Source organism: Hippopotamus amphibius, chromosome 7 (genome assembly GCF_030028045.1).
Source record: "Hippopotamus amphibius kiboko isolate mHipAmp2 chromosome 7, mHipAmp2.hap2, whole genome shotgun sequence".
Lineage (NCBI taxonomy): Eukaryota > Metazoa > Chordata > Mammalia > Artiodactyla > Hippopotamidae > Hippopotamus > Hippopotamus amphibius.
In genome coordinates this window covers 141,206,431-141,233,498 of record NC_080192.1, presented here as the reverse complement: position 1 = coordinate 141,233,498, position 27,068 = coordinate 141,206,431, and the positions used below count along the sequence as shown (strand labels likewise).

Sequence of the window (27,068 nt, the reverse complement as noted above, 5' to 3'; positions counted from 1 at the left end):
CATGGATTAAATGATAGGGCTGAAGACTTCTTTGCTATACCCATCTTTTAGGGAAGGTAATTTTGGGGGGTAAATTTTAGAAGGTTGCAGCATTCCAGGACTATTTCACAGGAAAAGTATGAAAATGCTTATGTCTTAATTTCTTTTATTTAATTTTTTAATATAAAAAGCAGGCATAAAATACAATTACATTACTACAAAGATGCAACAAAATAAAAAAAAATCGGGGGGTACGATTTTTGTTCAAGGGGACAGCTGATCAAATATTTATGATTATCTAAACCATGCAGTTCATAACTTAGTACAATTCCAAACAAAACTCATTATTAGGGGGAAGGGAATCAGGACAGCCCCCGCCCCCCCCCCCACAAGCATAATATTCAGCACTGTCACACAGTGCTTATCTTCAAAGTGCTTTACAAACCAACTATGGTATCTTCACAATATAGGGAAACTGACATCTTATCCCAGGGGAGGAGAGATGAGTCAGTAGCAGTGTCAACAGAGACCGAGAAACTCAGAAGTGACTTGCTTTTATTGGGTTTTTAAAACATGTTATTTAAAGCATGTTTCAATAAGGTAATATAGTGTCCAAGCTTCTCTACTTTACCACCCAAATCCTGTAAGAATAGATTAACAGCAGCAGCATAACTTCTTAAATTGTGGTTTGGCAACCTTGAGTATTTCTTCTTGAGGATCTACAGACAAACTGGGATAAAGGAGACCCTTCAGAGCCAGAATGGTATAACTCTAGCATAGGTTAGTTTTAAAAACACTAACCTTTATTTTAGATTTACTGGTATACTTATCCTTTAGTTAGCTCCAGAGCATTTTTAACTTTCAGATTTTTTAAAATGTTGCTTCTAGATAGCATTTTGTATTAATACTTTTCAAAAATGCACTATACTGTAATCCTCAACAGTAACCCTGGCACCAGTTTTCCTTCTACTTTGTCTCACTATTCCCACAAAAGTAAAAAAATCCAACTAAGAAAATCCCAGTATTCACTACTTATTTCTCAAAAGGAGGTATTTATGGCTCTAGGAGAAATCAGGTGTGAGAAAATGAGCAACTTTTGGTCTTCAATTTATCTTGGTAGTTTTGGAGCCTCAAGAAGAAGAGAAGCTGGCACAAAATCAGATTGTTAAACCAAGTCAATGTCATATTTAATGAGTGTTGGGAAGAGAACATTTGGATGGATGCATGCACTCATGTACGTACATGAAACCAGCAACAGGGTATGAAGCAAATTCTTACCCAAGGTCAGAAATTTTTATTAAGCACATTTCCATTAGTTGGACAAACAACCTTATAAATCCTTATGTCAAACCACATAATGTGAAGAATCTTCATGGAGAGATTTTTTTCACCCCTTAGGTTATCTGTTTCCCCCCAAAAAACTTCACATTCATTTTCCTCGAATAGTTGCATCACACCATGATTCTCCATATTCTCTAATATATACAGCATTCAAAATTTAAACTTTTGCCATTTTTACTCAAATATTTCAATTACTCATGTGTAAACTTCAAATTATTTCACCTTAATAAAGTTTATTAAAAATATATATATGTATATATATATATACTCTCCAATTCAGAATAATATGATAGAACTTCCCATAGTGTAACAAAATCTTTATATAAAATATTAATTCAGTCTCCTTTTAACAAGTCTAATGAATGGAAATATTTATTCTATATAAATTTTATATATTTTTCATTTTTTAATCTTAATTAAAAAAAAAAAAAAAGAGCTGTGCCCCCAAAACCAGAACATACCTGCAAGGGAAATGGCATGCTATCTAGTTTTAGCACAGACAGCATGGAAGAGTGCAGCCTGGAGAATGTAATAACAAGATTCAGTTTCAGTACATCAGTAGCCAAAGGCCACTCTTCAATTTCCATAATAATATCTATAATTGGGGATTTAACTCTTTAAACACCTCTGCACTGACCCCAGCAGGAATCAATGAAAAATGTCTACTTCCTTCATAGAAATATTAGATGATGTATTTCAATATCACACCAAACTCTATGTATGTAAAGAGAGACTGATAAAAGACTACATAATTTTTTTTTTACTTGATGCTTATCTTTGATGCATACTGTAGCAGTATAAAACATACACTTTTCTGGGCTAATGAGAAATAAAGCAGGAATAGTCCTGCATAAACTGTAACTTCAACAGCATTTAAAAAAATAAAAATCAAGTTAAGTGCCTTTGAGGCCACTTCTTCCCAGTCACCGGTCTTCTTAACCCAATACTGAAATATTGCCATACACTGTTGCGTGTTTAAGGGATCACATTTAAATATTTAAAATATATCTACAGTACATCGTAGTTTTCTTTGTATTTGAGATAATTTTTGAATGAGTGTGAAAATGTAAAAATAGTCACCAATGTCTTTATCAGAAATAAAAACACACCTAGGGTAGCCAGCAAATTAAAAGCAAAGAAAACATTTCATAGTCACACACTAATACTGAGGTCTGTAAAAAGGGCTGAATAACAGATACACATAAAAGATATATTAGTTCCGATACTATCCATTACCGTTTCTATCACCAATACTTAAAAAAAATTCTCTTATACAATCAAAACAGGCTGACATTGATAACTATTATGTGTAAAAAATAGTGCACTATTTTTCTTCTGCAAAGCAAATCTGCATCCTAAGAGCTGGTAAACACTTGTTCTTTTCTTTTTTTCTTTTTTAATACAGAAAAGGGTGGAGATTTTGAAAAAAATTAAATTAAGGCATTCAAAATGGGTAAAGTTGCCTATTATGAAGCATTTGGAAACTGATATAATTACTTCTTGTTACAGTAACTGCTTAAACATGACCATGCAGCTTTCATCAGGTACACACAAATGAGTAATATAAACTCCAACATTATGGCTTTATACAAGTGCATAGTTACAACTGCAGTAAGTAATGATATCTAATTAATGTTTATAAAAAAATAAAGTGGGAAGTTAAAAAAACCCTCTTGTGTATTACAGTACTATGTGTGTGTGTATATGTGTGTGTATGTAATACAGAGAGAGAGAGAGACACACACACACACACACACACACACAGAGTATAATGGTCACTTCTTAAAGATGCAGTCTATATCGCTGTAGTGGAATCCATTCCCAGATTCTTCTGGCAAATGTGCTGGTGAAATCTCTCTGCTGAAGCTGAAAAGATGATTTCTGTAACTCTTCTCAATCCTTTTATGCAATGTAGTGTGAGTGATGCTAAGAGAGCTTTATGGAACAAGTTTGAAAGAGTTGCACATGATATTCTTATTCTATTAACCAACCACTGTTGGTTCAACTTGCTGCTCCAAAGGAGCCCAGAAAATCTATCCAAGATTTAGAAATAATGTTGCAGGAATAAAGGGAACATATATGTGTATATCAGTCTCTCAGGAAAATATAGCTTTTTAATAAATTTTGGGCCATCATATTTCAGTCTTGTTTCAACTGGAAGAATATGATCACCTTGAATAATGACTGCATTCATAGAAGGCAGTTAGCTAGAAAGAAAAGGAAAATAAAATTAGTTAATACAGTGAAATGTAGAGACTGTTATCAGTTCCTTGAAAAGGCATTCCATTTACATCAAACTATATAGTCTTCCAACTACTATACTTTTAACACCGAAATCATGCATAAAACATATTTACTGTATTACTTTTCTTATTTTTAGGTACATGCAATTATAGTCTTCCTCATATTTTCTCATATGGGCCACAAACATGACACACAAGGTTTCATATGGTTAACTGGCTATTAGGGTGAGACAATATGTCCCTGAAAAACTCAAGTGAATGTCAAGTTTGACGGGGTTTAACTGTTAGCTGCCTCGTGTAGCTGAAATAAGAGTGGATTTATGGACTAGGTTCTTCTTGACTGGCCGTATGCCACATTTTAAAAATCTAGGAAATGGGAACAAACACAATGTTGTAGTAAATATATGTAAAAAAATATTCTGTAAATCCTGGTTATAAACAGATTCCAATAATGTGTGATTTAAGTATGTACTTTGCAACATGTTACTTAGGTTAAGATAGACATTACTTCTTTTAAATTCATTGCATATAAAAGGTTTAACTCATGAATTTCAATTTTCATTCAAATCTCCGTTAGCCACTATTAACCAAACTACATTTTCTAAAAGCACAAGAGCTTTCACAGCATACCATTAGAATTCTTCAGCAAGAGTAACATTAAATTTTCAAAAAGTAAACATTTCACATCACAAAAGAAAGCCAAATCAGAAACAGCTAGTTCACAGCATTTATTAGACTTACAAAGTTTTATGGTTTCAATTCTTGCAAGTTAGAAAGAAGGAAAGAGGAGGGAAGGAGAGAAAGATGGAGGGAGAAAGGAATCCCATGCTATGTTCACAAACTAATACAGTTGTAGGAATTTGAAAATATTGTGTAAGTTTTACTTCTCTGCATATGGCTTCTTTGGAATGCACAGAAAGTACCAGAATTAGCTCTATTTGTTATTTCTACGTTTCATTCCTAAGATAAAAAATTACAATTCCAACTGTATTGAAAACATATGGCCAATAAAGAATCTGAACATAGCATTTCACTTCTATACTTAACATGGAAATTTCAGTTAGAAACTTTTCTGAAAATTACTTTTCAAATATATACTATGAAAAACAACTTAATAAAATTTCAAACTGGTCAAAAATAATGAAAATCCGAAGTGCAAACCACATGCACTACTTGGAAATACTAAAACAACTCATTTCTCATTTTTTGATTTACCCCATTTACTTCTTCAGAAATCAAAAACATCCTCATCATCATCACCACCATCAACATCATCAAATGACCAATCCCAGTCTTTAAATGCCAGATCAAGCAATCTGCAATAGGAGGTTTGCAAATTTATACTCTAACACTCTTTAGAAACGACAGTTTAATATGCTATGATCGAAAAATCACACATTGTGCTGTAAGCATTTTAACTTTCCTTTCATTGATAACAACATGATTAAAATTAAGATGGAAGCACACAGGGAAATCATCTTTCTCTTTACATGCAAATGCATGTAATCATGTTGACCAGGTACACTTTCCAAACTACCAGAGAACTAAGGACAGAGATAATATTTAGGGGTAAGACACAATCTTCTTTCCACTGGGCCCACGTGAAGACATAACCATCCTGATTCCCAGTTCAATTTAAGAATTGAAACATGTGTCAATGTTCCCTTCACAACAGTGCCCAGATTGTCAGCTCACATTTTCCCAGAATTGTACCATAAGCCCTGGTATGAAAGGCGAGTAATATTAAGAATGTAGCGTTCTCAATTCCAGCAGGACCCTACTTGTTCAATGGGTCACCAAATTTAAGCCTTCCATAAAAAACTAAAAATAAGGGGAAAACCATAGGTAGATAAGCAGCATTAGCAACTTATTTTGGCCAAATAAACTGGACTTAGAACAGGGGTATGTGGTTTTTTTCTTTCCAATCCAACCCAATCACCTAATACTGCAATCATTTCTATTTTTAAAAATAGGAGTAACTTTCTCATTGTTTATAACTGTGATGTTCCCAAATACCAAGGAATCCACCTGGTCCCCAAAAGCTCATTTATGGTCACTATGTCAGTGGTTCTTAAACTTTAGTGTATATGATTTACCCACTGCTATGTATAATGCATATTCCCAGGCTTCATCGCAAGAGATTCTCATATAATTAAATGGCAGGGGGGAAGTATTTGCATTTTTGAGGTGAATTCTGAGATGAATTCTGATGCAGCTGGTTGACTCTGAGAATCACTGACAGAGTAGGTTGATGGATGATTACCCTAATTTAAAAGTAAACAAACCGACTCAAGTTACTTCAATATGTGCTAAATGCAGAATATTTGACTAATAAGCACACAAACTTAGGTACATTTATTCACTTAAAACATGTCACAGCCTAGTACATATTCATTTTTTTGCCTGACATGTAAAGTAACTTTTAGCAATGGTTTCAACTCTACTACCTGGGAGACTGAGATCAGGTGGCCTTTCTGGGTATCCAAAGCCCCCATTTTAGCATACTTTTTGAAAAATCTGCATTTCATATCCTTCCACAACCATTGAAGAATGTGTAAAGTGTGTGCCCTCATCACAATCTTCAAATTTTCAAAGTCTCATCGCAGGGTAATGCGTGGGAAGACTTCCCTTAAAAACTCTCCCTCCTCCCCTTCCAGTCAGTCATCTAACTTATTTTTACTTAACAATCTTTCTTTAACTTGGTTTCTTCTCTCCATTTTCACTGTCAGTACTTTAGTTCAGAATCTCATTAAGTCAAAACATACTAATCTCTTGGTGAAAGCCTTCTATTAGTAGAACAAAACCAAAACTCCTATAGCACAGTGAACATGGTCCCTTTCAGTCTGGCTCAGAGCTTTCTCTCCAGTGTCATGTACCACTTCCTATCATTAACCGCTCCCAACCCAATAACCCAATACAACATTACAAACACATATGTAATTCTGACAACTAGTGCCTCTGCACATAACGTTTTGCCCAGAACTGTCTTTTCCCTTATTTCTTTGCCTGAGAAATTACTGACCCTCCATTTTTTGGAGACCTTTCTTGGTGCTTTAATTGCAGAATTCTCCAAGCTTTCCTTTGTTCTCCCACAGCACTTGTTCATACCTCCATCATAAACAACATGTTAAACAGTACTGTAATCATCTGTTTGACTGTCTATGCTCCTCCATTAATTAACTGATCAATGGGTACACGCTCAGGCCTATAAATCTCACTGCCAGACTGCTTTAGAAGGGCCACATTTAGTTTTGAGTTCTGCTAGCAGCACATGAGTGGACTCATTTCTTTACATCTCACCAATACTAAGTTTCTTAATCCTTACCACTTTAGCAGGTGAGAATAGTTTTACAATATAGTTCTAATTTAATTTAAAACTTTTCGCTTAGTAATTAGGTTGATCACTTTTTCATATTTATGGTAATGCCTGTACGTTCCTCACTAATTTTTATATTGGGAATAGTCAATCTCCTTTTACTTTCTCTTTTTTTAAAATAAATAAATAAACAAACATTTATTTATTGGCTGCACTGGGTCTTCATTGCTGCGCACGGGCTTTCTCTATTTGTGGTGAGTGCGGGCTACTCTTCATTGCAATGTGCGGGCTTCTCATTGTGGTGGCTTCTCTTGTTGTGGAGCACAGGCGCTAGGCACACAGGTTTCAGCAGTTGCAGTGTGTGGACTCAGCAGTTGTGGCTCACGGGCTCTAGAGCACAGGCTCTGTAGTTTTGGCAAACGGGTTTAGTTGCTCCGTGGCATGTGGGATCTTCCCGGACCAGGGCACGAACCCATGTTCCCTGCATTGGCAGGCAGATTCTTAACCAATGAGCCACCAGGGAAGTCCCTCAATCTCCTGTTTTCTAAATGACTTACATAAGAACTCCATGCACAAAGATACCAATCCATCTTTCTCATATGTATTGTAAAATATGTGGTGTTTTTAAATCTACAAGGCTTTAATTTTTGGTTAATCTTTTACTTCTTTCTTTCTTTGCTTTTAGTCTTAGGAAGTTCTTCTCTAATCCAACATCAGATACATATTCCCCTATTTTCTTCTACTTCATTTATGGATTTATTTTTGACACTTCAAGTTGTATATAACTTTATTACTATTTTCCCAGTCTGTTAATGTTCTAATATTTAGAACTGGAAAAGAATAAAGATGAGATAATGATAAAATAATAGCTCCTGTCACCCTTAAGTTTTAACTGTATTGGCGATGCTTTATTTCTTAAAACGGAATAAATGAGTATTTGTTGCATTTTTGCTTTATACTTTTTTGTGTGGCTTAAAAAAAATCTTTAAAGAGAAAGAAAATTAAAGAGAAATGCCCTCAGCAGGGACCAGTATTTTGTGTCTTGCACTGGAACAAATTAGGATCTCTCCAAACTGTCTTAATCAAAAGTTGGCACTTTATTCACAAATTTTTTACTTTTCCAGCATAGTATTTTAGTTCAAAATTACCAAGAAAACATTCTTTTAAAATTGCAGTTCTACACACTATGTTTTATAAACTGTCAATTCAAGTCTGCTTGAATCACTGTGAGGCAGTGAAGTATTACAGTTGAGAAACAGGATTTGGAACTAGACTATCTGGATCTAAGCTCATGGCTCTGCTACTTATTAGCTGTGTGACCTTGGGCACACAATGTTTCTGTGTCTTAGTTTCCTCATCTGTAAAAGAGAGACATAGATAGCTAAATCACAGGGTGGTTATGAGGATGAATAGGTTAGTACAGTAAAAGCTCACAGAAGAGTGCCTGGTATATTATACTATGCCCTCAAAAATGTTATTTTATATAATAATAGTAGCTAACACTTATTACTTTAAAGCACTTCACTACAGAAAAAGGAAAATGCTGCAGAGAGGTAAAAGGAGAAACAGAACCAAGAACATCATAGAAGCCAAAGGAAAAAAATATAATGATGAAGTTGTTAACATAGAAAAAGTTAAAAAAAATTAGATGAATATTTATGGGTACTATGCACTATTTAGCATGTATAGAAATATATATATATTTGATGATGTCTAATGAAGCCAAACATTTGTTTTAAGAAAGACACCATTTGAATTAGTTCAACTAAAGCTAGACTGACTAGTGCTATGACTAATACTAAATAACCAGAAATGAAAAACTAGATATTAAATTACTGGTGATACACACCAGAAATTCTGTTCTAGGGTTTCTTGGATAATCCTTTAAAGCTCTGCCCATTTGTCCATAGGCATATGTTATAAATTAGTAGGGTATTACAGACCTCTCAGTCCAATGCTTGACTCCCCTCTAGAGCCAAGCCACTCGACATCAGACTGCATACACAGGACAGACGGAGGAGTGCTGCTTCCTCACAGTTCTGCTGAGCAGTCATCTAAATCAGGTGCACACCTGTGGCAACAGGGCACTCACTATTCTAGAGCAAGCCAATTCTTTCAATTTTGCAAATCTGGGTGCTTGATAGTTCTTCCCAGTTGATTTAAAAATATGCCTCTCTGCTTGGTTCTTCCAAGGAAAAATCCTTTAAATCTTTACTGTTACTTATGATCTCCCATCCTTTCAAGTCACTTCCTCAGAAGACTAAAATATCCTTAGTTCCTTCACTTGCTACATGTGTAACACCTTCAAATGACCCACCACTCCCTCAGTAATTATACCTTTCAATTTGTGTATGCTCATCTTAAAATGTGACACCCAAATGGAATGCAAAATGTAGGGTTATTCACATAAGGACAACACAGATACAATTTTATGAGTTAATGAAGCAATGAAGGCATAGATGTTAAGAGCAAAGGAAATAATGTTGCAGAGGCATAATAAAATGCAAAATTATATTTTAAATTTGCCCATCTTTACATTTAAAATTTCAAAGAGCATATTAGATTTAAAAATTTCCCAAAAAATCCCTATACATTTACAGTCAGCTTTGGTATTAGTTTTATCTACATGCATAGGTGTGAGAGAAAGAAATCCCTATTACTTACTGTTGCTATGCAAAATGTATTTAAAAAAATCAATGAAGAATGATTCGAAGGGCAGGGCCAGAACTAAAAAAGAAAGTAACAAAAATCAAAAGTAAATGTGCTTTCAAATAAACCATAATGCTGAATTGGGGGGCAAGAAAAGTATCTGTAAGTCAGTGAACATGAAAACTTATGTAATTGAAAACATGCCTCACTTGATCTAAAAACTGCTTCGTAAACTATGTGTTATCATACATAGAGAAATCATTAACTTGTCAAATAGCACAAAAGAATAAAATATATTAAAAAATCCTGGAGTTCTTTTAAGTCCTGAACAAAACAAATAATTTGCCTTTCTAGAGTCTCAAAAAAAAAGATAGTAATACCTATTCTACTCCACAAGTATTTTAAAGATCAAATGAAAGAATATATGAGAAGTTAAAAGAGAGACTAGAATATATTGGCTTGGCCAAAAAGTTCACTGGCTAAATGAACTTTTTGGCCAACCCAATATATGGAAGCATGTTGGAAGCTATAAAGCACTATTTATTGGAAGGTATTAAAATAGCTTGGCATTTATGCATGAATGGTTCTACAATATTAATAACAGAAATTTAATTTTTAGATGTTTTTCACAAGGTACATGGAATGACCTTCAGTGTCTCTGAATTCTTTGAGTTTCTTCAGGTCAATTACTACCATAAAATCGCTAATTCTATAATACTTAGTTTTATCATACCTCACACAAAAATTCAACATTTTCACTGCTGAAACACCAATTCTACCTTTGTCATTCTAAATTATTTCCTTGAGATATTAGTTTCAAGAAAAGTTTCACATACGATGTTGTGGCTAGAATGAAAACATTCCTGATAATACAGCCAATGCACATCATTATTCATGTACTGAAAGTCCTGTGTTAGAAGAACAAAAAGGACACCTGAACTCAGATACATGATCTAAGTATATACTTTATCCTTCAGCTAGCCAAATCTTCATCTTCATTTCAATGAATAGCAATATTTATTTATAAATACTATATTAGCTAGTAAGCCAAGAAATGGTTATTTTGAATCAAAAATTACTATAATGTAGCTATATGAAAATGGCTTCACCAAAATGTTTTTGTGCAATAATAATCTCTAACCTAACTCCATATTCCCAACTCCACCTCAATTATAAGAAATGCCCACTATATTTATTAGTTAATATTTACATTTTTAAGCTGATCTGTTACTTTAAATCTGAGACAAGTTATTATTTTAAACTTGTAGATTTGAATTAAGACTTAAGATTTCAGTCCTGCCCCCCAAGTCATGTAACATAAAAGAGGATTAAGAGGTTTGCAATAAAAACAATGTGTGTACCTGACACTTAAAGGTCTGTGTGTGCATCTTGTCTACTAAATCAATAAATTAAGTCAGTGTACTTATAAAATCCTAAAATATTATAATTATATACATACACATGACAAAAACGAGCCCTTTATATATTTTTGATTGAATTTAATATATGCGTGTGATTTAGTAAGTAAATTTATTACATCCAGCTGAACCAATGAATGAGACATGCACAATGAAATAGTTTCAAACATTTGGTATTCCACAGATCATGAAAATACCAAGCAAAGAAAAACAGTCATTAGGAAAGTTTGTAATCTGAGTATAAACAGCAAAATATTTTTTTAAATACTTTAACTTTTACCACATTTTAATTTATTACCTTGGTTTGTTTGGGGCAAGCTGTCGACTTGGCCGTCTGATAGACTGGTTTTGTTGTATTTTCATTGAAGTTCTAGGAGATGACCGTGCAAAAGGGTCTGGAGCTGGAGGCTTTTTAGGTATCTTTTTCACTAACCGACTAACCCACTTCTGCTGCTCTTCTGTAGAATTTGCTAATAACAACAGATTCTTTGCCGATGAAATATCATAATACACTATAAAGAAATATTTGAAAAAAATTATTAATGTTTAAAATGATCTGAACATAAATAATATTGACGGAGCAAGTAATTTACTATTTACCTTTGCAAGGTGCTATAATTTCCTCCTTCTTATCCATGTGATCTTTATGACATTTAATGTGACAGCGACGGCACTCTAAAGCAGGAGGAGGTTTAAACATGTGCCACAGAGGCTTCATACACGCCTCACAGTTGGTTGGGAAATGATAGAGAGTAGGAATAAATTCATGTCCCTTGTGGCAAATATAATTTGATTTTTCTCCCACTGGCTCCACTGGAAATTCTTGTTCCTTCTTACTTTCTCCTTCATTGGCATACAGAATCTATAAACACCAAAAAGAACAATGAATGATCTTCAAATATAAGTTGTATTTCATGTAGTAATAATTCTTACATGTAAATAAAATTACCCTAAACTACTCAATGAGAAGAAAATGAGTCTGATGTTCAAATGTTAGTAGGTTCTAATGAAGAGCACAGAGGAGAAAAGTCATTAGCAGTCACTCCGGTTCACATTTCAAAAGAATCAATCCTGTTCAAATGATGCCTCCTTATTTTCTACATGTTATCTTCCTATGTTTCAGCAATTTTATCAGAATGGGATAGCAAAAAGTAAATGTGCACTTGATTAGTGTTAGAAAGCTTTTCTGGGAGGGAATGTTCAAAACAATCACCTGAAGAGATGCAGCAATTATAAGAATTGAGGCTCTCTGATTCTCAAAAAGAGACAACTCAGTGATAACTGCAAATATAGCTTTAACTGAAAAGATTTGTATTTGGAGAGTGGAGCAAGAAAGGAAAAGAGGACAGGATGTATAATATGCTCCAAATACACATCCTAAGCATCCAGAAAATAAGCAGCCAACTTCCCCATAGTACAGCAAGCACAATGGCTTTTACACAAAAGAAACTCAATAATTGTTGGTTTGACTAATTTTAAAATGAAAGTAATAAAGGGAAGAATTTGGCTTCATCTTAGAAGTAAAAGGGCTCCTGGGTGCAAAATTTAACTTCTCAAGCAACTTTTTTACCTTTCTAGAGAGCTGAGCATAAAACCAAAAATAGGGGAACATTCACGCTCAAAAAACGTCATAACCAACCTTGAACAAAGGATAGCAAAGGCGAGAAACATGATATAAACACACTATAGACTTTAACAAGTAAAACAGAGAGAAGAATTAAGATGTATCCAAATAGGATAAACGTAAAACTCACAGAAGAACAAACCACCTTTAAATGGGACTAAAATTGAAAGATAATCTGAAAAAGTCCCAAGAATAAAGAAATTTGTTATGTCATGTCATGCTGAGAATGTATAAAGGTGAAAAACACACAAACAAACAAACAAACAAACCACAAAATAAAACGGTTTACCTGGAATATCCTTGGAATTTCTTTAGCATCTGCTCTATATACATCTGTCTGTGTAACTGGTCGGACATGAAATAGCTTGCTATAAAAGATTTTTAATAAAGGAGTAAAGTATTACCAAAGGATCAAATTATATAAGTTATCCTATACTTATGACAGAAATTAAAACTGACTACTTTGACCCTTGTTAGAAGGTCAGAGAATATCTTACTTTATAAATTCAATTACTCCTTAAGATTTTGAGAAATTTCCAGTAAGTCAGAAATTTTCCAATTAGTTTCAGAAAACAACATTAAAGACTCATAAAATAAAGATGTTTTAGCCAACTCTATATCCCAGACTTTCATCTGTATGAAGCAAATTTAAGGAAATGTAACAACAGTATACTAGCAGCTATACTATATGAGTATACACATGTACTATATGACTAATAAATTACACTAACTTGACAAAAAGGTCATGTTACTCAAACTTTAAAAGGTAAAGTTCCTAAACATGCTAATAAAAATACTTACTCTATATCTAAAACCATGTAAGGGTTAGACTGTTCTTTATCCTGCTCACTGTCATAGAAAAGGATCTTCTTACTGCTCACAATCACATACTGTTAAAAAGGAGGAAACGAATTAAACGACGATTAAGGTTAACATATATCGTATTTATTTTCTTTGAAAATAAATTCTATATTAGCAATAAAAATAATATAAAATATTTAAGTTAAATACCTAAAAAGTTATCTTAATGTATCCTTAAAAAAAGTCTTCCCCAGGGGGTCCTAGGTGGCGCAGTGGTTAAGAATCCGCCTGCCAATGCAGAGGTCACAGGTTCGATCCCAGCTCCAGGAAGATCCCACATGCCACGGAGCAACTAAGCCCGTGTGCCCAAAAAAAAAAAAAAAAAAAAGGCTTTCCCAGATACAGAGAATGGACTGGAGAACTCGAGGTTTGGGAGGGGGCGGGGGGTGAAAGGGAAGCTGAGACGAGGCGAGAGAGTAGCACAGACATATGTATACTACCAACTGTAGGATAGATAGTCAGTGGGAAGTTGTTGTATAACAAAGGGAGTCCAACTCGAGGATGGAAGATGCCTTGGAGGACTGGGGCAGGGAGGGTGGGGGGGAGTGAGGGGAGTGAAGGGAGGGAATACGGGGATATGTGTATAAAAACAGCTGATTGAACTTGGTGTACCCCCCCAAAAAATAATAAATAAATAAATAAAATTTAAAAAAGTAAAAAAAAAAGTCTTCCCTAAAATAACAATAAATTTGTTTGCATATACGTTAAACAAGCAAATTGGGGGGGGAAATAAATTCAAATATTTTTTGGACTGATTTAGCTTCAAGATCCAATAGCATAAGTAATCTTATTGCTGTGGTTTGAATGTTTATATTTCCTCCAATTCATATGTTAAATACTAACACCTAATGGGATGGTATTAGGAAGAGGGGTACTTTGGAAGTTGATTAGGTCATGACACCGGAGCCCTCATGAATGGGATTAGTGCCTTTTATAAAAGGGGTTCCAGAGAAACTCCTACTCCTTCCACAGTGAGGACAGAGCAAGAAGTCTGCAGTGTGGAAGAGGACCTTCACCAGAACCCAACCATGCTGGCTGGCACCTTGATCTTGAACTTCCAGGCTCCAGAACCATGAGAAATTAATTTCTGTTGTTGATAAGCTACTCAGTCTGCGGCATTTTGTTATAGCAGCCTAAGGCTAAGACACTCATCAAAAATGAACATAATATCAACAACCATAGTAACAGAGGAAGAGAAATAAATAGGACTTTCTGTCATATCCAGAGCTGTTTTCTCACCGAAACAGCAAGAGCACCAAGGTCAACAGGCTTCTATTTTCCTAACACCAAATCCTGTTTTATTATTAACAACATGTTAATGATGAAAAGGTATGTTTTTTTTTTAAAAGATACATAAAATTATATCATTTCAAATCTGAAAGTGCAAACAAGTTTTATGTGTCTAAAAGTTCTAGTTATATATATCTTAGACTACAAAAGTGAAATGGCTGTAGCTAAACCAAAGGCAAAACAAAAGAACCATTTTCAAAAGTACCAATTACCTTTTTAACCCACCCAAATTTCTTAGTGTTGTTTCGCACAGGCAATGAAAGCCATCCTTCTAATCTTGATTCTATAAATAAGCACAAGACATGAGAATAAATATAACAAGTCTTTTAAGAAAATGAGGAACTTAATAAAATTTTAATATAAAAGTCACAAATCAAAATGCCCTTCAGAATTTATCATTATACATCATCTAAAATATAATAATAATGCAGGATCAGTATAAGCAAGTTATACAATGCAAAACAAAATCCAGGTTACATCACATTGGAAATATATATCCCGTAGCTTATAACGTCAAATGCCCCATTAATTAAATTCATGCATTTGCAAAGTTCCGCAGAAAAGTTGCAAAAAAGAAAAGCAGCTCTCTATTCTCACAGATACACCTGTATTAGAATCCTCTATTTTTCCTTGGAAGAAGGCCTAACTATAGACATAGTGCACATCTTCTTTGAAGAGAAAACATTTTAAGTGAATAATTATGTGTTCAGAGAAAATGGACTTTTAGAATGGCTGTAATAAAATTAAATAAAATTGTGTAAATTACAGATGAAATCTGGCTAATAAGTAGCAATAAACCAAAACATTCTTGAATTCCAAAATATTAAAATCAATAAAATTCTAGTTCAAGCAAGGAAACTGAATCCTTAGAATTTGTTCTAATGGCATTTGATCAATTTATTTTAGTGAAATAACTAAGTGAAGTACACATTTTTGGAGGTTATGCTAATAATAAAAGTAGCTATCCCTTACCTAACATCTACTATGTGTCTGAACTGTGCTAGATGCTTTACAACAACCCCACAGAAGGTCACATGGGGACACGTCTCTGATTCCAGTGCTTATACTCTCTGTCTCACATCTATAACCTTCCAGACTCCATGAATAGAAATGCTGTCATTAAAAACAGCCATATATTCAACTGTCTGAACATGGCCCTATACCAATATAAGGGACTAATCAGATGACCTCTAACAATATGAGTAAGACTGAAATAATTTTATTGCTAAGATCTGAAACAACTTCAATATATCACCCATGATTTATACTGGTATATCCCTGGGAAATGTGATGATAATGTAAATAAATATAGCTAGTTCACTCTGAATTCAACTAATAGATTAAGTTTTACTTCACGTTCAGCTGCTTATATACTAACGTTCTGTGGCATTTACTTTAAATGTGCTTTGTACTCACACTTTGTGTTAAACATAACAGTTTTATGGTTTTCCACCTGGTTTCTTCATTTCAACTATAAATACTTTAAGGACAAGATCAGGTCAAATTGTCTTAGACTTTTTTTAAGGCCTAGTACAATGCTGACTAGGTAAGCACGCAAGGAAAACCTAAACACATCCTCTAAAATGGTCTACACGTGCTTTTTCTGTACTGTCATTCTTGATATGAAACTTCAGAAAGAATTTCTTCTTGGTTAAAAACGGAAGAAATAGACAGTGAAACCATATGTTCTTAAACGATGTAAAGTACTACTCCATTTCTCGTAAGCTGACAAAATAAATCTATCAATTGTAATAGCAATGCCCTGTGAAAATACCTTAAAAAACAAATTCTTTGTTCATGCAGCAGTTCCTTTTTAATTGAGACGTGTTAACTGAGCAACTTGTTAGAGTTAGTGGATATTAGTTAACGTTACAAAAATTTTTCAAAAGGACTAAAATTATGGGTAGTGGAAAAAACAACCTAGAGATGAAAGACTTTCAGGATATCACCTGTACCATTAGGTTCCGATGAAATAGGTAAGTAAGGCACAGATTCTTCTTCTGAGTCAGAATCAGAGTCAAGAAGCATATGAGAACTGGAAGGCTTAGTGGCAATATTGAGAGAAGTAGAGGAACGCTGGTAGGTGAATGACATGGATTCCATAGTGTGTGACTGAGTGATATGAACTGAACACCCAACATAAAAGGAAGTAAGAATGCAGAAAGAAGTTAAGAAAAAATTAAATGAAAGCTTAAAAAGAGAGCTATGTACAACATATAAAGAGTTAATTTAAATAACTAAATATGTGAAATTTACATTTGCATTTTTTAATAAAAAATTTTGTGAAAAATCAATAAACAAAATAATTTAAATTGTCATTGGAACCCCCACTCTAAGGAGCAGGTTTTCCCTTAAAGAAATGACAAATATTTTTCCTCAAGAGCAAGTCAGTCAAGGTCTTAAAACAATCAACTGATCTATATTTAAGACAAAAGTAAACATAAGGGCTGAAAACAAATCCGCACCTGGAAACCCATCATCTGCTTCAGCATCCCCTGGTCCACTGCCTATACTGGAACTATCCAGACCAATATGCAAGGCCTGGAGCTGGGACCGCAGCTGCTCAATGTCACTGTCTTTACTGTCCAGTGTCATCTGTAGTTCAATTCGAATCTGACTCTCTTCAGCAATTTGCTACAAGAAATTGAATTATGTTAAATTAACTGGATGTTACACATGTTATAATTTTGCTTCCTAGTTTAATAATACAGTAGTCTCTCTTTATCCAAGGTTTCACTTTCTGTGGTTTCAGTTATCCAAGGTCAACTGCAGTCTGAACATATTAAATGGAAAATCTGGAAATAAACAATTTGTAAGTTTTAAATTGCGTGCCATTCTGTGTAGCGTGATGAAATCTCACATTACTTGGCTCTACTTGCCTGGGATGTTAATCACCCCTTTGTCCAGCTTATTCATACTGTATATGCTAACCACCCCTAATGGTATAGGAAAAAATACAGTATGTACAGAGTCCAGTACTATCTGTGGTTCCAGGCATCCACTGGGGGTCCTGGAACAAATCTGCTCCATAACCTATAAACTATATACAGACATGAAAATAATTCTACTTCTTAAAAAGAAGTCTTCAAAAAGTATTCTTACAGCCTGCATTTCATTCAGTTCTTTCTGATACTTGATCATCTGCTGGGTCAGTTTTTCACGTTCTGATTTAAGCTCCATATGCAGCTTTCTATTCTCCTTCTCTTTTCTCCGCACATCTGTGTCACTACCACGCTTGACAGGTTCTTTCCGATTCATGATCTCAGCCAACTTATTCACAGCCTTAAAAACATAAAAATAAGTATGTAAATAAATAAAATAAATTATGTTGATGACTTCTTGGTAACTCACCAAGAGCAAGTTACAAAACCTCCTACCCTACACAAAGGGCCACAAAGAGACACTTTCTATAGTAAAAAAATACACCTTCTTCATTACTCATCATCCTTTGCCAACCACTACGCTATTAGTTTTTCACTCTCATATTTCCTGAAAACTGTAAATTAAAATGTTTATAGGTTCACTCTAATGTCACTTGCTACCACTTTGAGTTTTTAGTTCCAAGAGAGACCTTTAGTAAGCAGATCTTCTTTTATTCTAGGAGAGAGTTTTGCATTGGCATCACACTAATAAAATACATGCCCAATCACAAAGCAGAGCATCCTGGACCCACAAGTATTCACACTGTATATACATCACGAGAGCTGAGAAAAGGGTAGTCAATAATCATGGTGCCTTTTCAGACTGACCCTTTTTTAGGCTGTCAGCAAATGGTCATTCCCTACCGTTTCTTAAAAGCACAAAAACTTATCAGATTACAATAAAAAATTAGGAGGGATTGTGATTCCATATGGAAAAATTAAGAAAAACTTTAATAAACACCGAACTCAACAATGTTAATTAAATCTAACTTCTCCCAACCTGTTGACAATTTAAAAATCAGATAGTCCTGACTGTTCAAATACTGATACAATCAATGACTGCTACAGCCAATCTGTAATGCTAGAAGTAAAATGTAAAAAAGATAAACTAAGAAAAATTTCAAAATCATATTTAGAGCTTATTATACACACTTGGGTTTTGAGTGTTCTCTCTGTTAACAGTTGCTTCTCAAATTGTGCTTTAATAGCTGCTGCACTTATCTCTTCATCTTTCAACCTTGATAGTTCTGAAACAGAAAAATGTAAAAATTATATTGATAGTTCAGCAACTGACAAACATTAGGCATACTGAAAATAACCTTTATTCTTGTTAATACATACGCTCTTGGGCATCTTTCAATTTGTTATTTAACTCTTCTTTCTCATTTGCAAGATTGGCAACATCGCTAGTTAGTGTCCTGTTAGTTTCTTCAAGCTAAGAAATGAAAGTAGAAAAGAAATCAAATCCTAATCTACAAAATTTTAAGTTATAAAGCAATAATTCAAAATGAAATTATCCTAGAATATTGCTAAAACTCTTGTTTTTCTAAGCACGTCTATCTCTAGACTTCTTGCCTTTGTCCTACCTTACCAAACTTCACCCTTGATGAAAAGTTTGCTAACCATAACAGACTTTACATGCACCCCAGGAAGCCAAAAAACTGCCCTTTCAAAAATCCTTAGCAGTATTTTAAATGAAAAAAAAAATTTAGAAAAACTCAAAAAAGCAAATACTATGACGAAGTTCTGCATTCCATCATGCAGAATAAATTTTAAAACTATAATTTCTTACTGAACATTGTTTTAAAATAGAAAATAAAATTTTACTGAAGTTGACATTCTTTGCTATTCTTTTTAAATCCTAGTCCTCTTCTTCCTTCCTGAATGAATTTTATTATGAATTATGTGTTCATCCTTCCCATCCATGATTGTACACTTTTATTACAGACACATGAAATAATATAATGCAGTTCTGTGATTTTAAACTGTCCATAAACGGAATCATACTGTATTTACCTTTCTGTAACTGCTTTCACTCAACATTAAGAATTATATTGTTGATATATATATATATAAAGACCTAATTAATTCATTTTAACTGATACAGTAGTTCTATCTTCTACCACATTTCATTTATCCATTCATCTATTAACATAACATTTGAATTTTTTGCTATTACAAACATTTATGCTGCTAGGAGTATGTGTCTGAATTCCTCTAGCACATTTATCTTATTATGGACTTTCTTTGGGTTATATGAAAATTTAAAATTTACTGGAATTTGCCATCCTATTAACTATACTATAGTGTGCCATACTGAATTTACACTCTGGAGAGTAGTAAATAAGAATGTCATTTTCCAGATATCCTTCAACTATTTGAAAATAGTCACACACTGAATTTTTGCTGACATGATGGGTATGAAATGGTATTTCCAAGTTATTCTATCCAGCCTTTTCCTATAGAATAGTGAGGTTAAACATTTGCTCATATTGTTAAGTCTTCTCTTTTGGCCAATTTTTCCTTGGGATTATTCAACTTTTTCTTATTGAATTGTAGGAGTTCCACATATATTCTAGATACTAATCCCTTGTTTAATAAATACATTACAAATATCTTTTCCCTGTTATTTATTTGCTGTTTTCTGTTATAAGTAAATTTTGGACTCTAATATTTAAAAAATTTTATTTTTCACATTTAGGTTCTTAAGATAGCTAGAGTTTACCACTGTATATGGTAAATGATAATAAGAAACTAGTTTTATTCCTTTTCACATAAAAATATAGTTATTCCAAAACCATTTATTAAACCTGTATCCTTTCCCACTGATTTGTGTATTGCCACTGATACCACGTGCCCATATATCATCCTATATGGGCATGAGTCTATTTCTGGCCTCCCTACTCACTTCCACTGAACAGGATTAAATACCCCTGTTCTAATGCCACACTTTTAAATTACTGTAGCATTCTAATAGATCTGGATAATTGACAAGGCAAACTCAACTATTTGATATTTTACTTCTATTTGAAAATTTTCTTGCAATTTTTTCAACCTATATGTGACTATCTTCATGATTAAACTAATCTTCATGATTAGTTTTAAATTCTAAGATTCTTTTAAACTAAGATTGGTTTAACAAGAAAAAAAAGACAAACTGTTTTTTACTTTTGGTATTTCCCTTTCACTTTAGTTCTTTAACTCTGAATTTACCAACAAGTGAAGTCATCGGAAGCAGTTTTTTTTTTTTTGAGCCTCTCTCTGCCAAACAACACTGAGAAGCTGATGGTTCACTAGGTCAAATATCTTGTAGCCAGCATATGTACTTTTTCATTTAGATAAACGTTACTTTTCCAGTATCTCTAAGGAAGATTTATGATATAGTAATTTAATTATAACCAAAAAAGAACCAAGCATTCTACTTACAGATGCAATTGTAGCATCTTTTTCAGTGAGTTCCTGTTTGTGTCTAGCCATCATCTCTTTGATCTCCAGCTCTTTCATGATCTTCTCTTTTTCCAAATCAGAATATTGTTCTTCAGCAATTGAGCGAGCCAGTTGCTCAGAATCTGCTTTGGTTAAGGTAATCTCCAGCTGAGCAGCCAAGGAGTCCCTACATTTTAGAGAGATGAACTTTTAATGTTCAATATTTTATTACAAAGTCAAATTTTTGCCTAATTCACTTTATCAACAAATTTTTATTTGGAGTATAGCAGGCACTGTTATAGGAGTAGGATACATGGCTATGAACAAAAAAGACAAGAATCTTATCCTTACCTTTCATCCTGTAATTCCTGTTTCTTCTGCTGTAATTCTTTACAAAGTTTGGTCTTTTCTTCACATTCTTCTTTAAGTTCCCTAACCTGTGTTTTATAGAGGGTCTAAATAGCAAAATATAATAGAAATATGTTATCATCATCATCATCAGAAATATTATTTCCACATTCAAAAGCTATCCAGAAAAAAAGTCCAGTTGAGCCCGTACAAATATGCTCATAAAACTGAGTAATGTTGAACCCATGAGCAAATTAACAGTTTAATGAGCTTTTATATTTTCTGGTAATCAACCAATTAACTAATAAAAATTCAGCTAATAATTTAGAAGGGTGATTTACAACAGGATACCGTAGTGAGATTTCTCATTAAATGACACAAATTGGTGGGATGAAGAGGCAAAGAAAAATATTACTAATTTAGACAAGAAAATTTTGTTGACTTAAAAATCAATGAAACAGAGGTGACAGTTACTACTTCATATTTTAAAACATCTCAAAAAAGTACAGATATTAAAATGACAATTTTCTTTCATTATGAAAATATATTCTTCCTCAAAAATCAATGATTTTAATCAACTTCACAGGGTATGGGTATGAGCTTAGAATTATTTTTTAGCAACAGTAATGGACTTCTGTTAAACTATCTACAGTCTCTTGCCCAGGTGTTCTTTTTATATGTATGTGGTACAAAACATTCAACCAAAATTCTATCTAGGGTTTGCTATAAGAATCTATTTTTTTTCCCTTTAAGAACTTTCATTGAGATACAACTGACATACAATAAACTGCATATATTTAAAGTATACAATTTGATATTATTTTTCACCCCAACCCCCTCCGCTTTCTCCACTTGGTGTCCATATGTCTGTTCTCTACATCTGTGTCTCTATTTCTGCCTTGCAAACTGGTTGATTTGTACAATTTTTCTATATTCTGCATATATGTGCTTAATATACAATATTTGTTTTCCTCTTTCTAACTCACTTCACTCTCTATGACAGTCTCTAGGTCCATCCATGTCTCTACAAATGTCCCAATTTTGCTCCTTTTTACAGCTGAGTAATATTCCACTGTATTTATGTACCACATCTTCTTTATCCATTCCTCTGTTGATGGACATTTAGGTTGCTTCCATGTCCTGGCTATTATAAATAGTGCTGCAACGAACACTGGAGTGCATGTGTCTTTTTGAATTACGGTGTTCTCCGGGTATATGCCCAGTAGTGGGATTGCTGGGTCGTATGGTAATTCTGTTTTCAGTTTTTCAAGGAACCTCCACACTGTTCTCCATAGTGGCTGTATCAATTTACAAATAATCTATTCTAAAGACAAGAATCAGTCTCGGGTTCTACAGCAAAATTTTTTAAACATTCTACAAATAAAAGAATTTTAAAAGTAGTAACATATCTGGAACTTACTGAGAAATACTGCTCTGCTTCAAGCTGATCTTGGAGCTCTTTCATCTGCCCATCTGCATCCTGACGTTCTCTGTGGGGACAGTGAATCAAAGGTTTAAATAAGTTAGACACATATTAAGCCAGCAACTCTTAAAACGTGGTCTAGGAAACCCCTGGGAGTACCTGAGACCCCTTCAGAGAATCATAAGGTAAAAATTATTTTCAAATAATTTTCAAGCTATTTTTAAAGCTTTAATTCTCTCAGTGTATAAGGACTTTTCTTGAGGCCGTATGACAGATGATAATTTCATCACTCCAACAGCTAATGAAATGTGTGCTTATATATTTTTGAGTTTTACAATCTTCTCAGTTTCAATTTCTAACACAAAAAATAACATTAGATATAACTCACATAAATAAAAACTCTTTGTGATCCTCAATAATTTTTAAGAGTATAATGGGTTTCTGAGACCAAACATGCTGTATCAAACCAATAACACTAAATGACATACTCTCAGACACGTATTGTGATCAGCCATTTATGCCAATCAAGTAGTACAATTAAAAGAGCACCTGAAAACTGATTATCTAAGAATGAGTGAAGAAATGACTGTGAGGGGGCCTGCAGGGAGGTAAAGAGTATAGGTTTTTATATGTAAATGTAAATATGGTAACTGCATAGATTTGAACACTGTGAAAATTCACTGAGTTCTACACTTATCATTTGTGTACTTTCTGTACATATTTTAATCTTCAATAAAGAAAAAAATCCTAACAAGGCATTTAGGAGGTTAGGCTGAAATAAGTTAAAGTCTGGGCTTATTTAAAATATATATATATATAAATATAAATATATATATATAAAATACTTATTCCAAGTCAAAGCTAAGGGGAAAAAAAGGTTGGAGAACAACACAACATATGATACAATTAAAAAACAAAAACACAAAACAAAATCTACAAAAAACTCAACCCTATATATATGGTACAGATGTATAAGTACAGGCACAGTGAAGGGTGTGGAAGCATAAGTAACAGGCTGTTAAGATAAGTCACCTCTGAAGAGATTAACTATGCATGCATTTATAAAGGAGACCATGGAGACCTTTATCTTTTAATATAGTTCTGAATATTTTATAGTGAGAAAATATTTTACTACCACTTGGATTATTTAAAAAATGTATACAGCTGGACTTTCCCTGGCGGTCCAGTGGTTAAGACTCCACGCTTCCACTGCAGGGGGCACGGATTCAATCCCTGGTTGGGGAACTAAGATCCCACGTGCCGCATGGCCAAAAAAAAAAAAAATTAAAAAGAAATAAAAATGTATATAGCAAGAAAAACTCAGATTAAATGCTTTAGTCACACTATCTTCAATTGAATCTTCCTAAGGACTTTTATTCTTATTTTCATTTAATATAATTTGGTCACTTTGTGTACTCACTTGACCCTTCAGCTTCTGGATAAAAGGGAAATTATCACTCCATGTCACTTAATTGTGTTAATTCTGTGTTTTACTACTGATGAGTGCATTATTATGGAATGATGGTTATTATTTCTGAGCCAAAAATGTGAAAGACGCTAATTAATAACACATGAAGGAGCAGGTTTTAAAAATTTTAAATCATCGTCACCAGCTAAGCCCGTGCACAGAGAACCCCAGTGTAATTTTAATATCATGATCTTCTGGAAGAGCTACCATTCAGTGCGTAACCTTTAAAACTCAACATTAGGTATTTAAGAAAAACTTATTTTTCAGAAAGTAACCATATAATATGCACACGGATACAATTAGATAGTATAGACTAGCACAGAAAAAGTTATAATGAAAGGTGGCAGTCTCCTTATCCACATCCATCTATGGGCCAATCCTATTCCCCTAGAGGAAATCACTTTGTTTCATTTCTGTGTATTGTTCTTTTGGTGGTTACCACCACATCTCAGCCTATTTCTTGACATACATTTTAATTATTTACCAATTCCCTGCTGCTGGATGTGAGAATTGAGCTCTTACCATCCCTAATCTCTCCCCCAACCCCTAAGGTAGTTGTATCACTGGTCTAAGTGACATAATCAAATCTCCATTTCCTACTGCATCAACCACAAACCACAATCTCCCCAGCTGGAGGGTAAGAACTGCTACACTCCCATCCTTTCTCTTCTGTTGTTGAGATTTCATAAGAACATATCTAAATGTGAGTCTTTTAATCATGTATCTTTGCTGGGTCCTTTCAGTCTAAAGACTTCTTTTCCAGCTATAGGAAATTCTATTATTTCTTTAATAATTTCCTCCCCTAGGTTTCTCTGGAATTCTTCATCTAGTGCTAGAACTCCTGGAACAGTCTCTCTGTGTCTTAGCTTTTCTCTCATATTTCCTGTGTTATTCCCTCTTGTTTTATACTTTGTGAAATTTCTCTGATTTTTTTCTTCAAACCCTTCTAATAAATTTACATTGGCAATAATTTTTAATCTTCAAGAGCTCCTTCCTATCCTGGCTGTCTTTTATTATGTCAGGTTCCTGTTTAATGGAAGTAGTATCTTCTAGAATCTTTGATCAGTACTAATTATTACCAGCAGGTTTTTAAAAAATCTGTGCTTTCTTTTTGTTAAAGTTCTCTTCCATTCCATGATACATGTTTCATCAGGTGGCACTTTCCTTCTTTATCAGTCTTTCTCTTTCCTGTTGTGGGCCTTCCTAGTGATACTTGGTCACTCATTTACAAAGGAGGCATCAGAAATTTTAATCTCTGTGTACAGGGGAGGGATTTTCTACACAGCAAACTTCAGTTTAAAATGAGAGGCTTAGGAAGCCAGTCTTAAACAAGAAGACCACTAAATGCCAGAATGGGAAAGGCTTTTCTCTGACCTGCTGACCCCATAGTAGCTGTTCTAATTATCCATAGAGGGTGTGCCCCATTTCTTCCGAGGGAATGCTCTGTAAGAATCCTAGTGGTATATATATGCCACATCTTCTTTATATATACAATGGAATATTACTCAGCTATAAAAAGGGATGAGATGGAGCTATATGTAATGAGGTGGATAGACCTACAGTCTGTCATACAGAGTGAAGTAAGTCAGAAAGAGAAAGACAAATATTCTACGCTAACTCACATATACGGAATCTAAAAATGGTACTGATGAACTCAGTGACAAGAACAAGGACGCAGGTGCAGAGAATGGACTGGAGAACTCGAGGTTTGCGAGGGGGCGGCGGGGGGGTGGTGAAGGCGAAGCTGAGACGAAGCGAGAGAGTAGCGTAGACATATATATAACTACCAACTGTAAAATAGATAGCCAGTGGGAAGTTGTTGTGTAACAAAGGGAGTTCAGCTCGAGGATGAAAGACGCCTTGGAGGACTGGGACAGGGAGGGTGGGGGGGACTCGGGGGAGGGTGGGGGGGAGTCAGGGGAGGGAGGGAATACGGGGATATGTGTATAAAAACAGATGATTGAACTTGGTGTACCCCCCAAAAAATAATCAATAAATTAAAAAAAGAATCCTAGTGGTGGCAATGCCTGACTACAGACATCTCTGCAAGTGGTTGTGGCAGAGTATGATTAGCAAATTGCTCCACTTATAACATCACATTTACTCCAGTCTGCCAAGGTATTTCCTTCAAATAATGAAACATTTTCCTTCTTCATCTATATCCCACTTCATATATACTCCTGGCTGTTGCTTTATCAGGCAGAAGGTTTCCACCCACTTGCCACTATCTCATTAATTAAAGTAACTTCCTGTCCTCCAATCCACTGGACTTCTTGATGTGGGTTTATACATTTAAAAAATTCCTTTACTCGAGTTTTACTAGAATCTTGGAAGGAAGAAGAGAAGTCTATATTGGCCATTTCAAAAAATATATATGTATATATATTTAACTTTGTATTCCAATTATTTATGTACTTGTCTTACCTCTTCCTAAGGAATAACTTCTGATAAAATGCTAGTAAGCTTCTTAAGGGTAGGAAATATATCTGACTCATCTTTGAATCTCCCATAGTGGCTATCAGTGCCTCATACATGATAGGTATGCAATTCATTCATGCAACACTTACTGAGGATGTCTTATGTGCACAAGATTAATCAAGGGTTGGAGAGAGCAAAATTTAAGTGGTTTTTTGGCATTCAATGAACTCACACTCTATTGGGTGATTAAGACAGCAGATGTGGGTATCTTTGGTGAGGAGGGGTTAGGAATTGAGGGATTAAGAAACAACAGATCCAAGTGCACTTATAAAGAAAATAATAG

The 27,068-nt window shown here is 34.2% G+C and overlaps 1 protein-coding gene across 1 annotated transcript in view; it reads right to left on the bottom strand.

Moving 5' to 3' along the window:
- Positions 1 to 141: 141 nt before the first annotated feature.
- The window catches only part of ROCK2 (Rho associated coiled-coil containing protein kinase 2), a 137,448-nt gene continuing 110,521 nt past the window's right edge, over positions 142 to 27,068 (bottom strand). Inside the window, exons 21-34 of the mRNA XM_057741062.1 lie at positions 22,837 to 22,906; positions 21,420 to 21,523; positions 21,069 to 21,255; positions 18,984 to 19,077; positions 18,795 to 18,889; positions 17,824 to 18,003; positions 17,187 to 17,355; positions 14,934 to 15,004; positions 13,372 to 13,460; positions 12,860 to 12,938; positions 11,547 to 11,808; positions 11,245 to 11,458; positions 4,779 to 4,879; positions 142 to 3,527 (exon numbers count right to left, since the gene is read on the bottom strand). Of these exons, the coding sequence (XP_057597045.1) occupies positions 4,792 to 4,879; positions 11,245 to 11,458; positions 11,547 to 11,808; positions 12,860 to 12,938; positions 13,372 to 13,460; positions 14,934 to 15,004; positions 17,187 to 17,355; positions 17,824 to 18,003; positions 18,795 to 18,889; positions 18,984 to 19,077; positions 21,069 to 21,255; positions 21,420 to 21,523; positions 22,837 to 22,906 (1,702 nt within the window). The 3' untranslated portion in view covers positions 142 to 3,527; positions 4,779 to 4,791. The remainder of the gene's footprint in view (positions 3,528 to 4,778; positions 4,880 to 11,244; positions 11,459 to 11,546; positions 11,809 to 12,859; positions 12,939 to 13,371; positions 13,461 to 14,933; positions 15,005 to 17,186; positions 17,356 to 17,823; positions 18,004 to 18,794; positions 18,890 to 18,983; positions 19,078 to 21,068; positions 21,256 to 21,419; positions 21,524 to 22,836; positions 22,907 to 27,068) is intronic.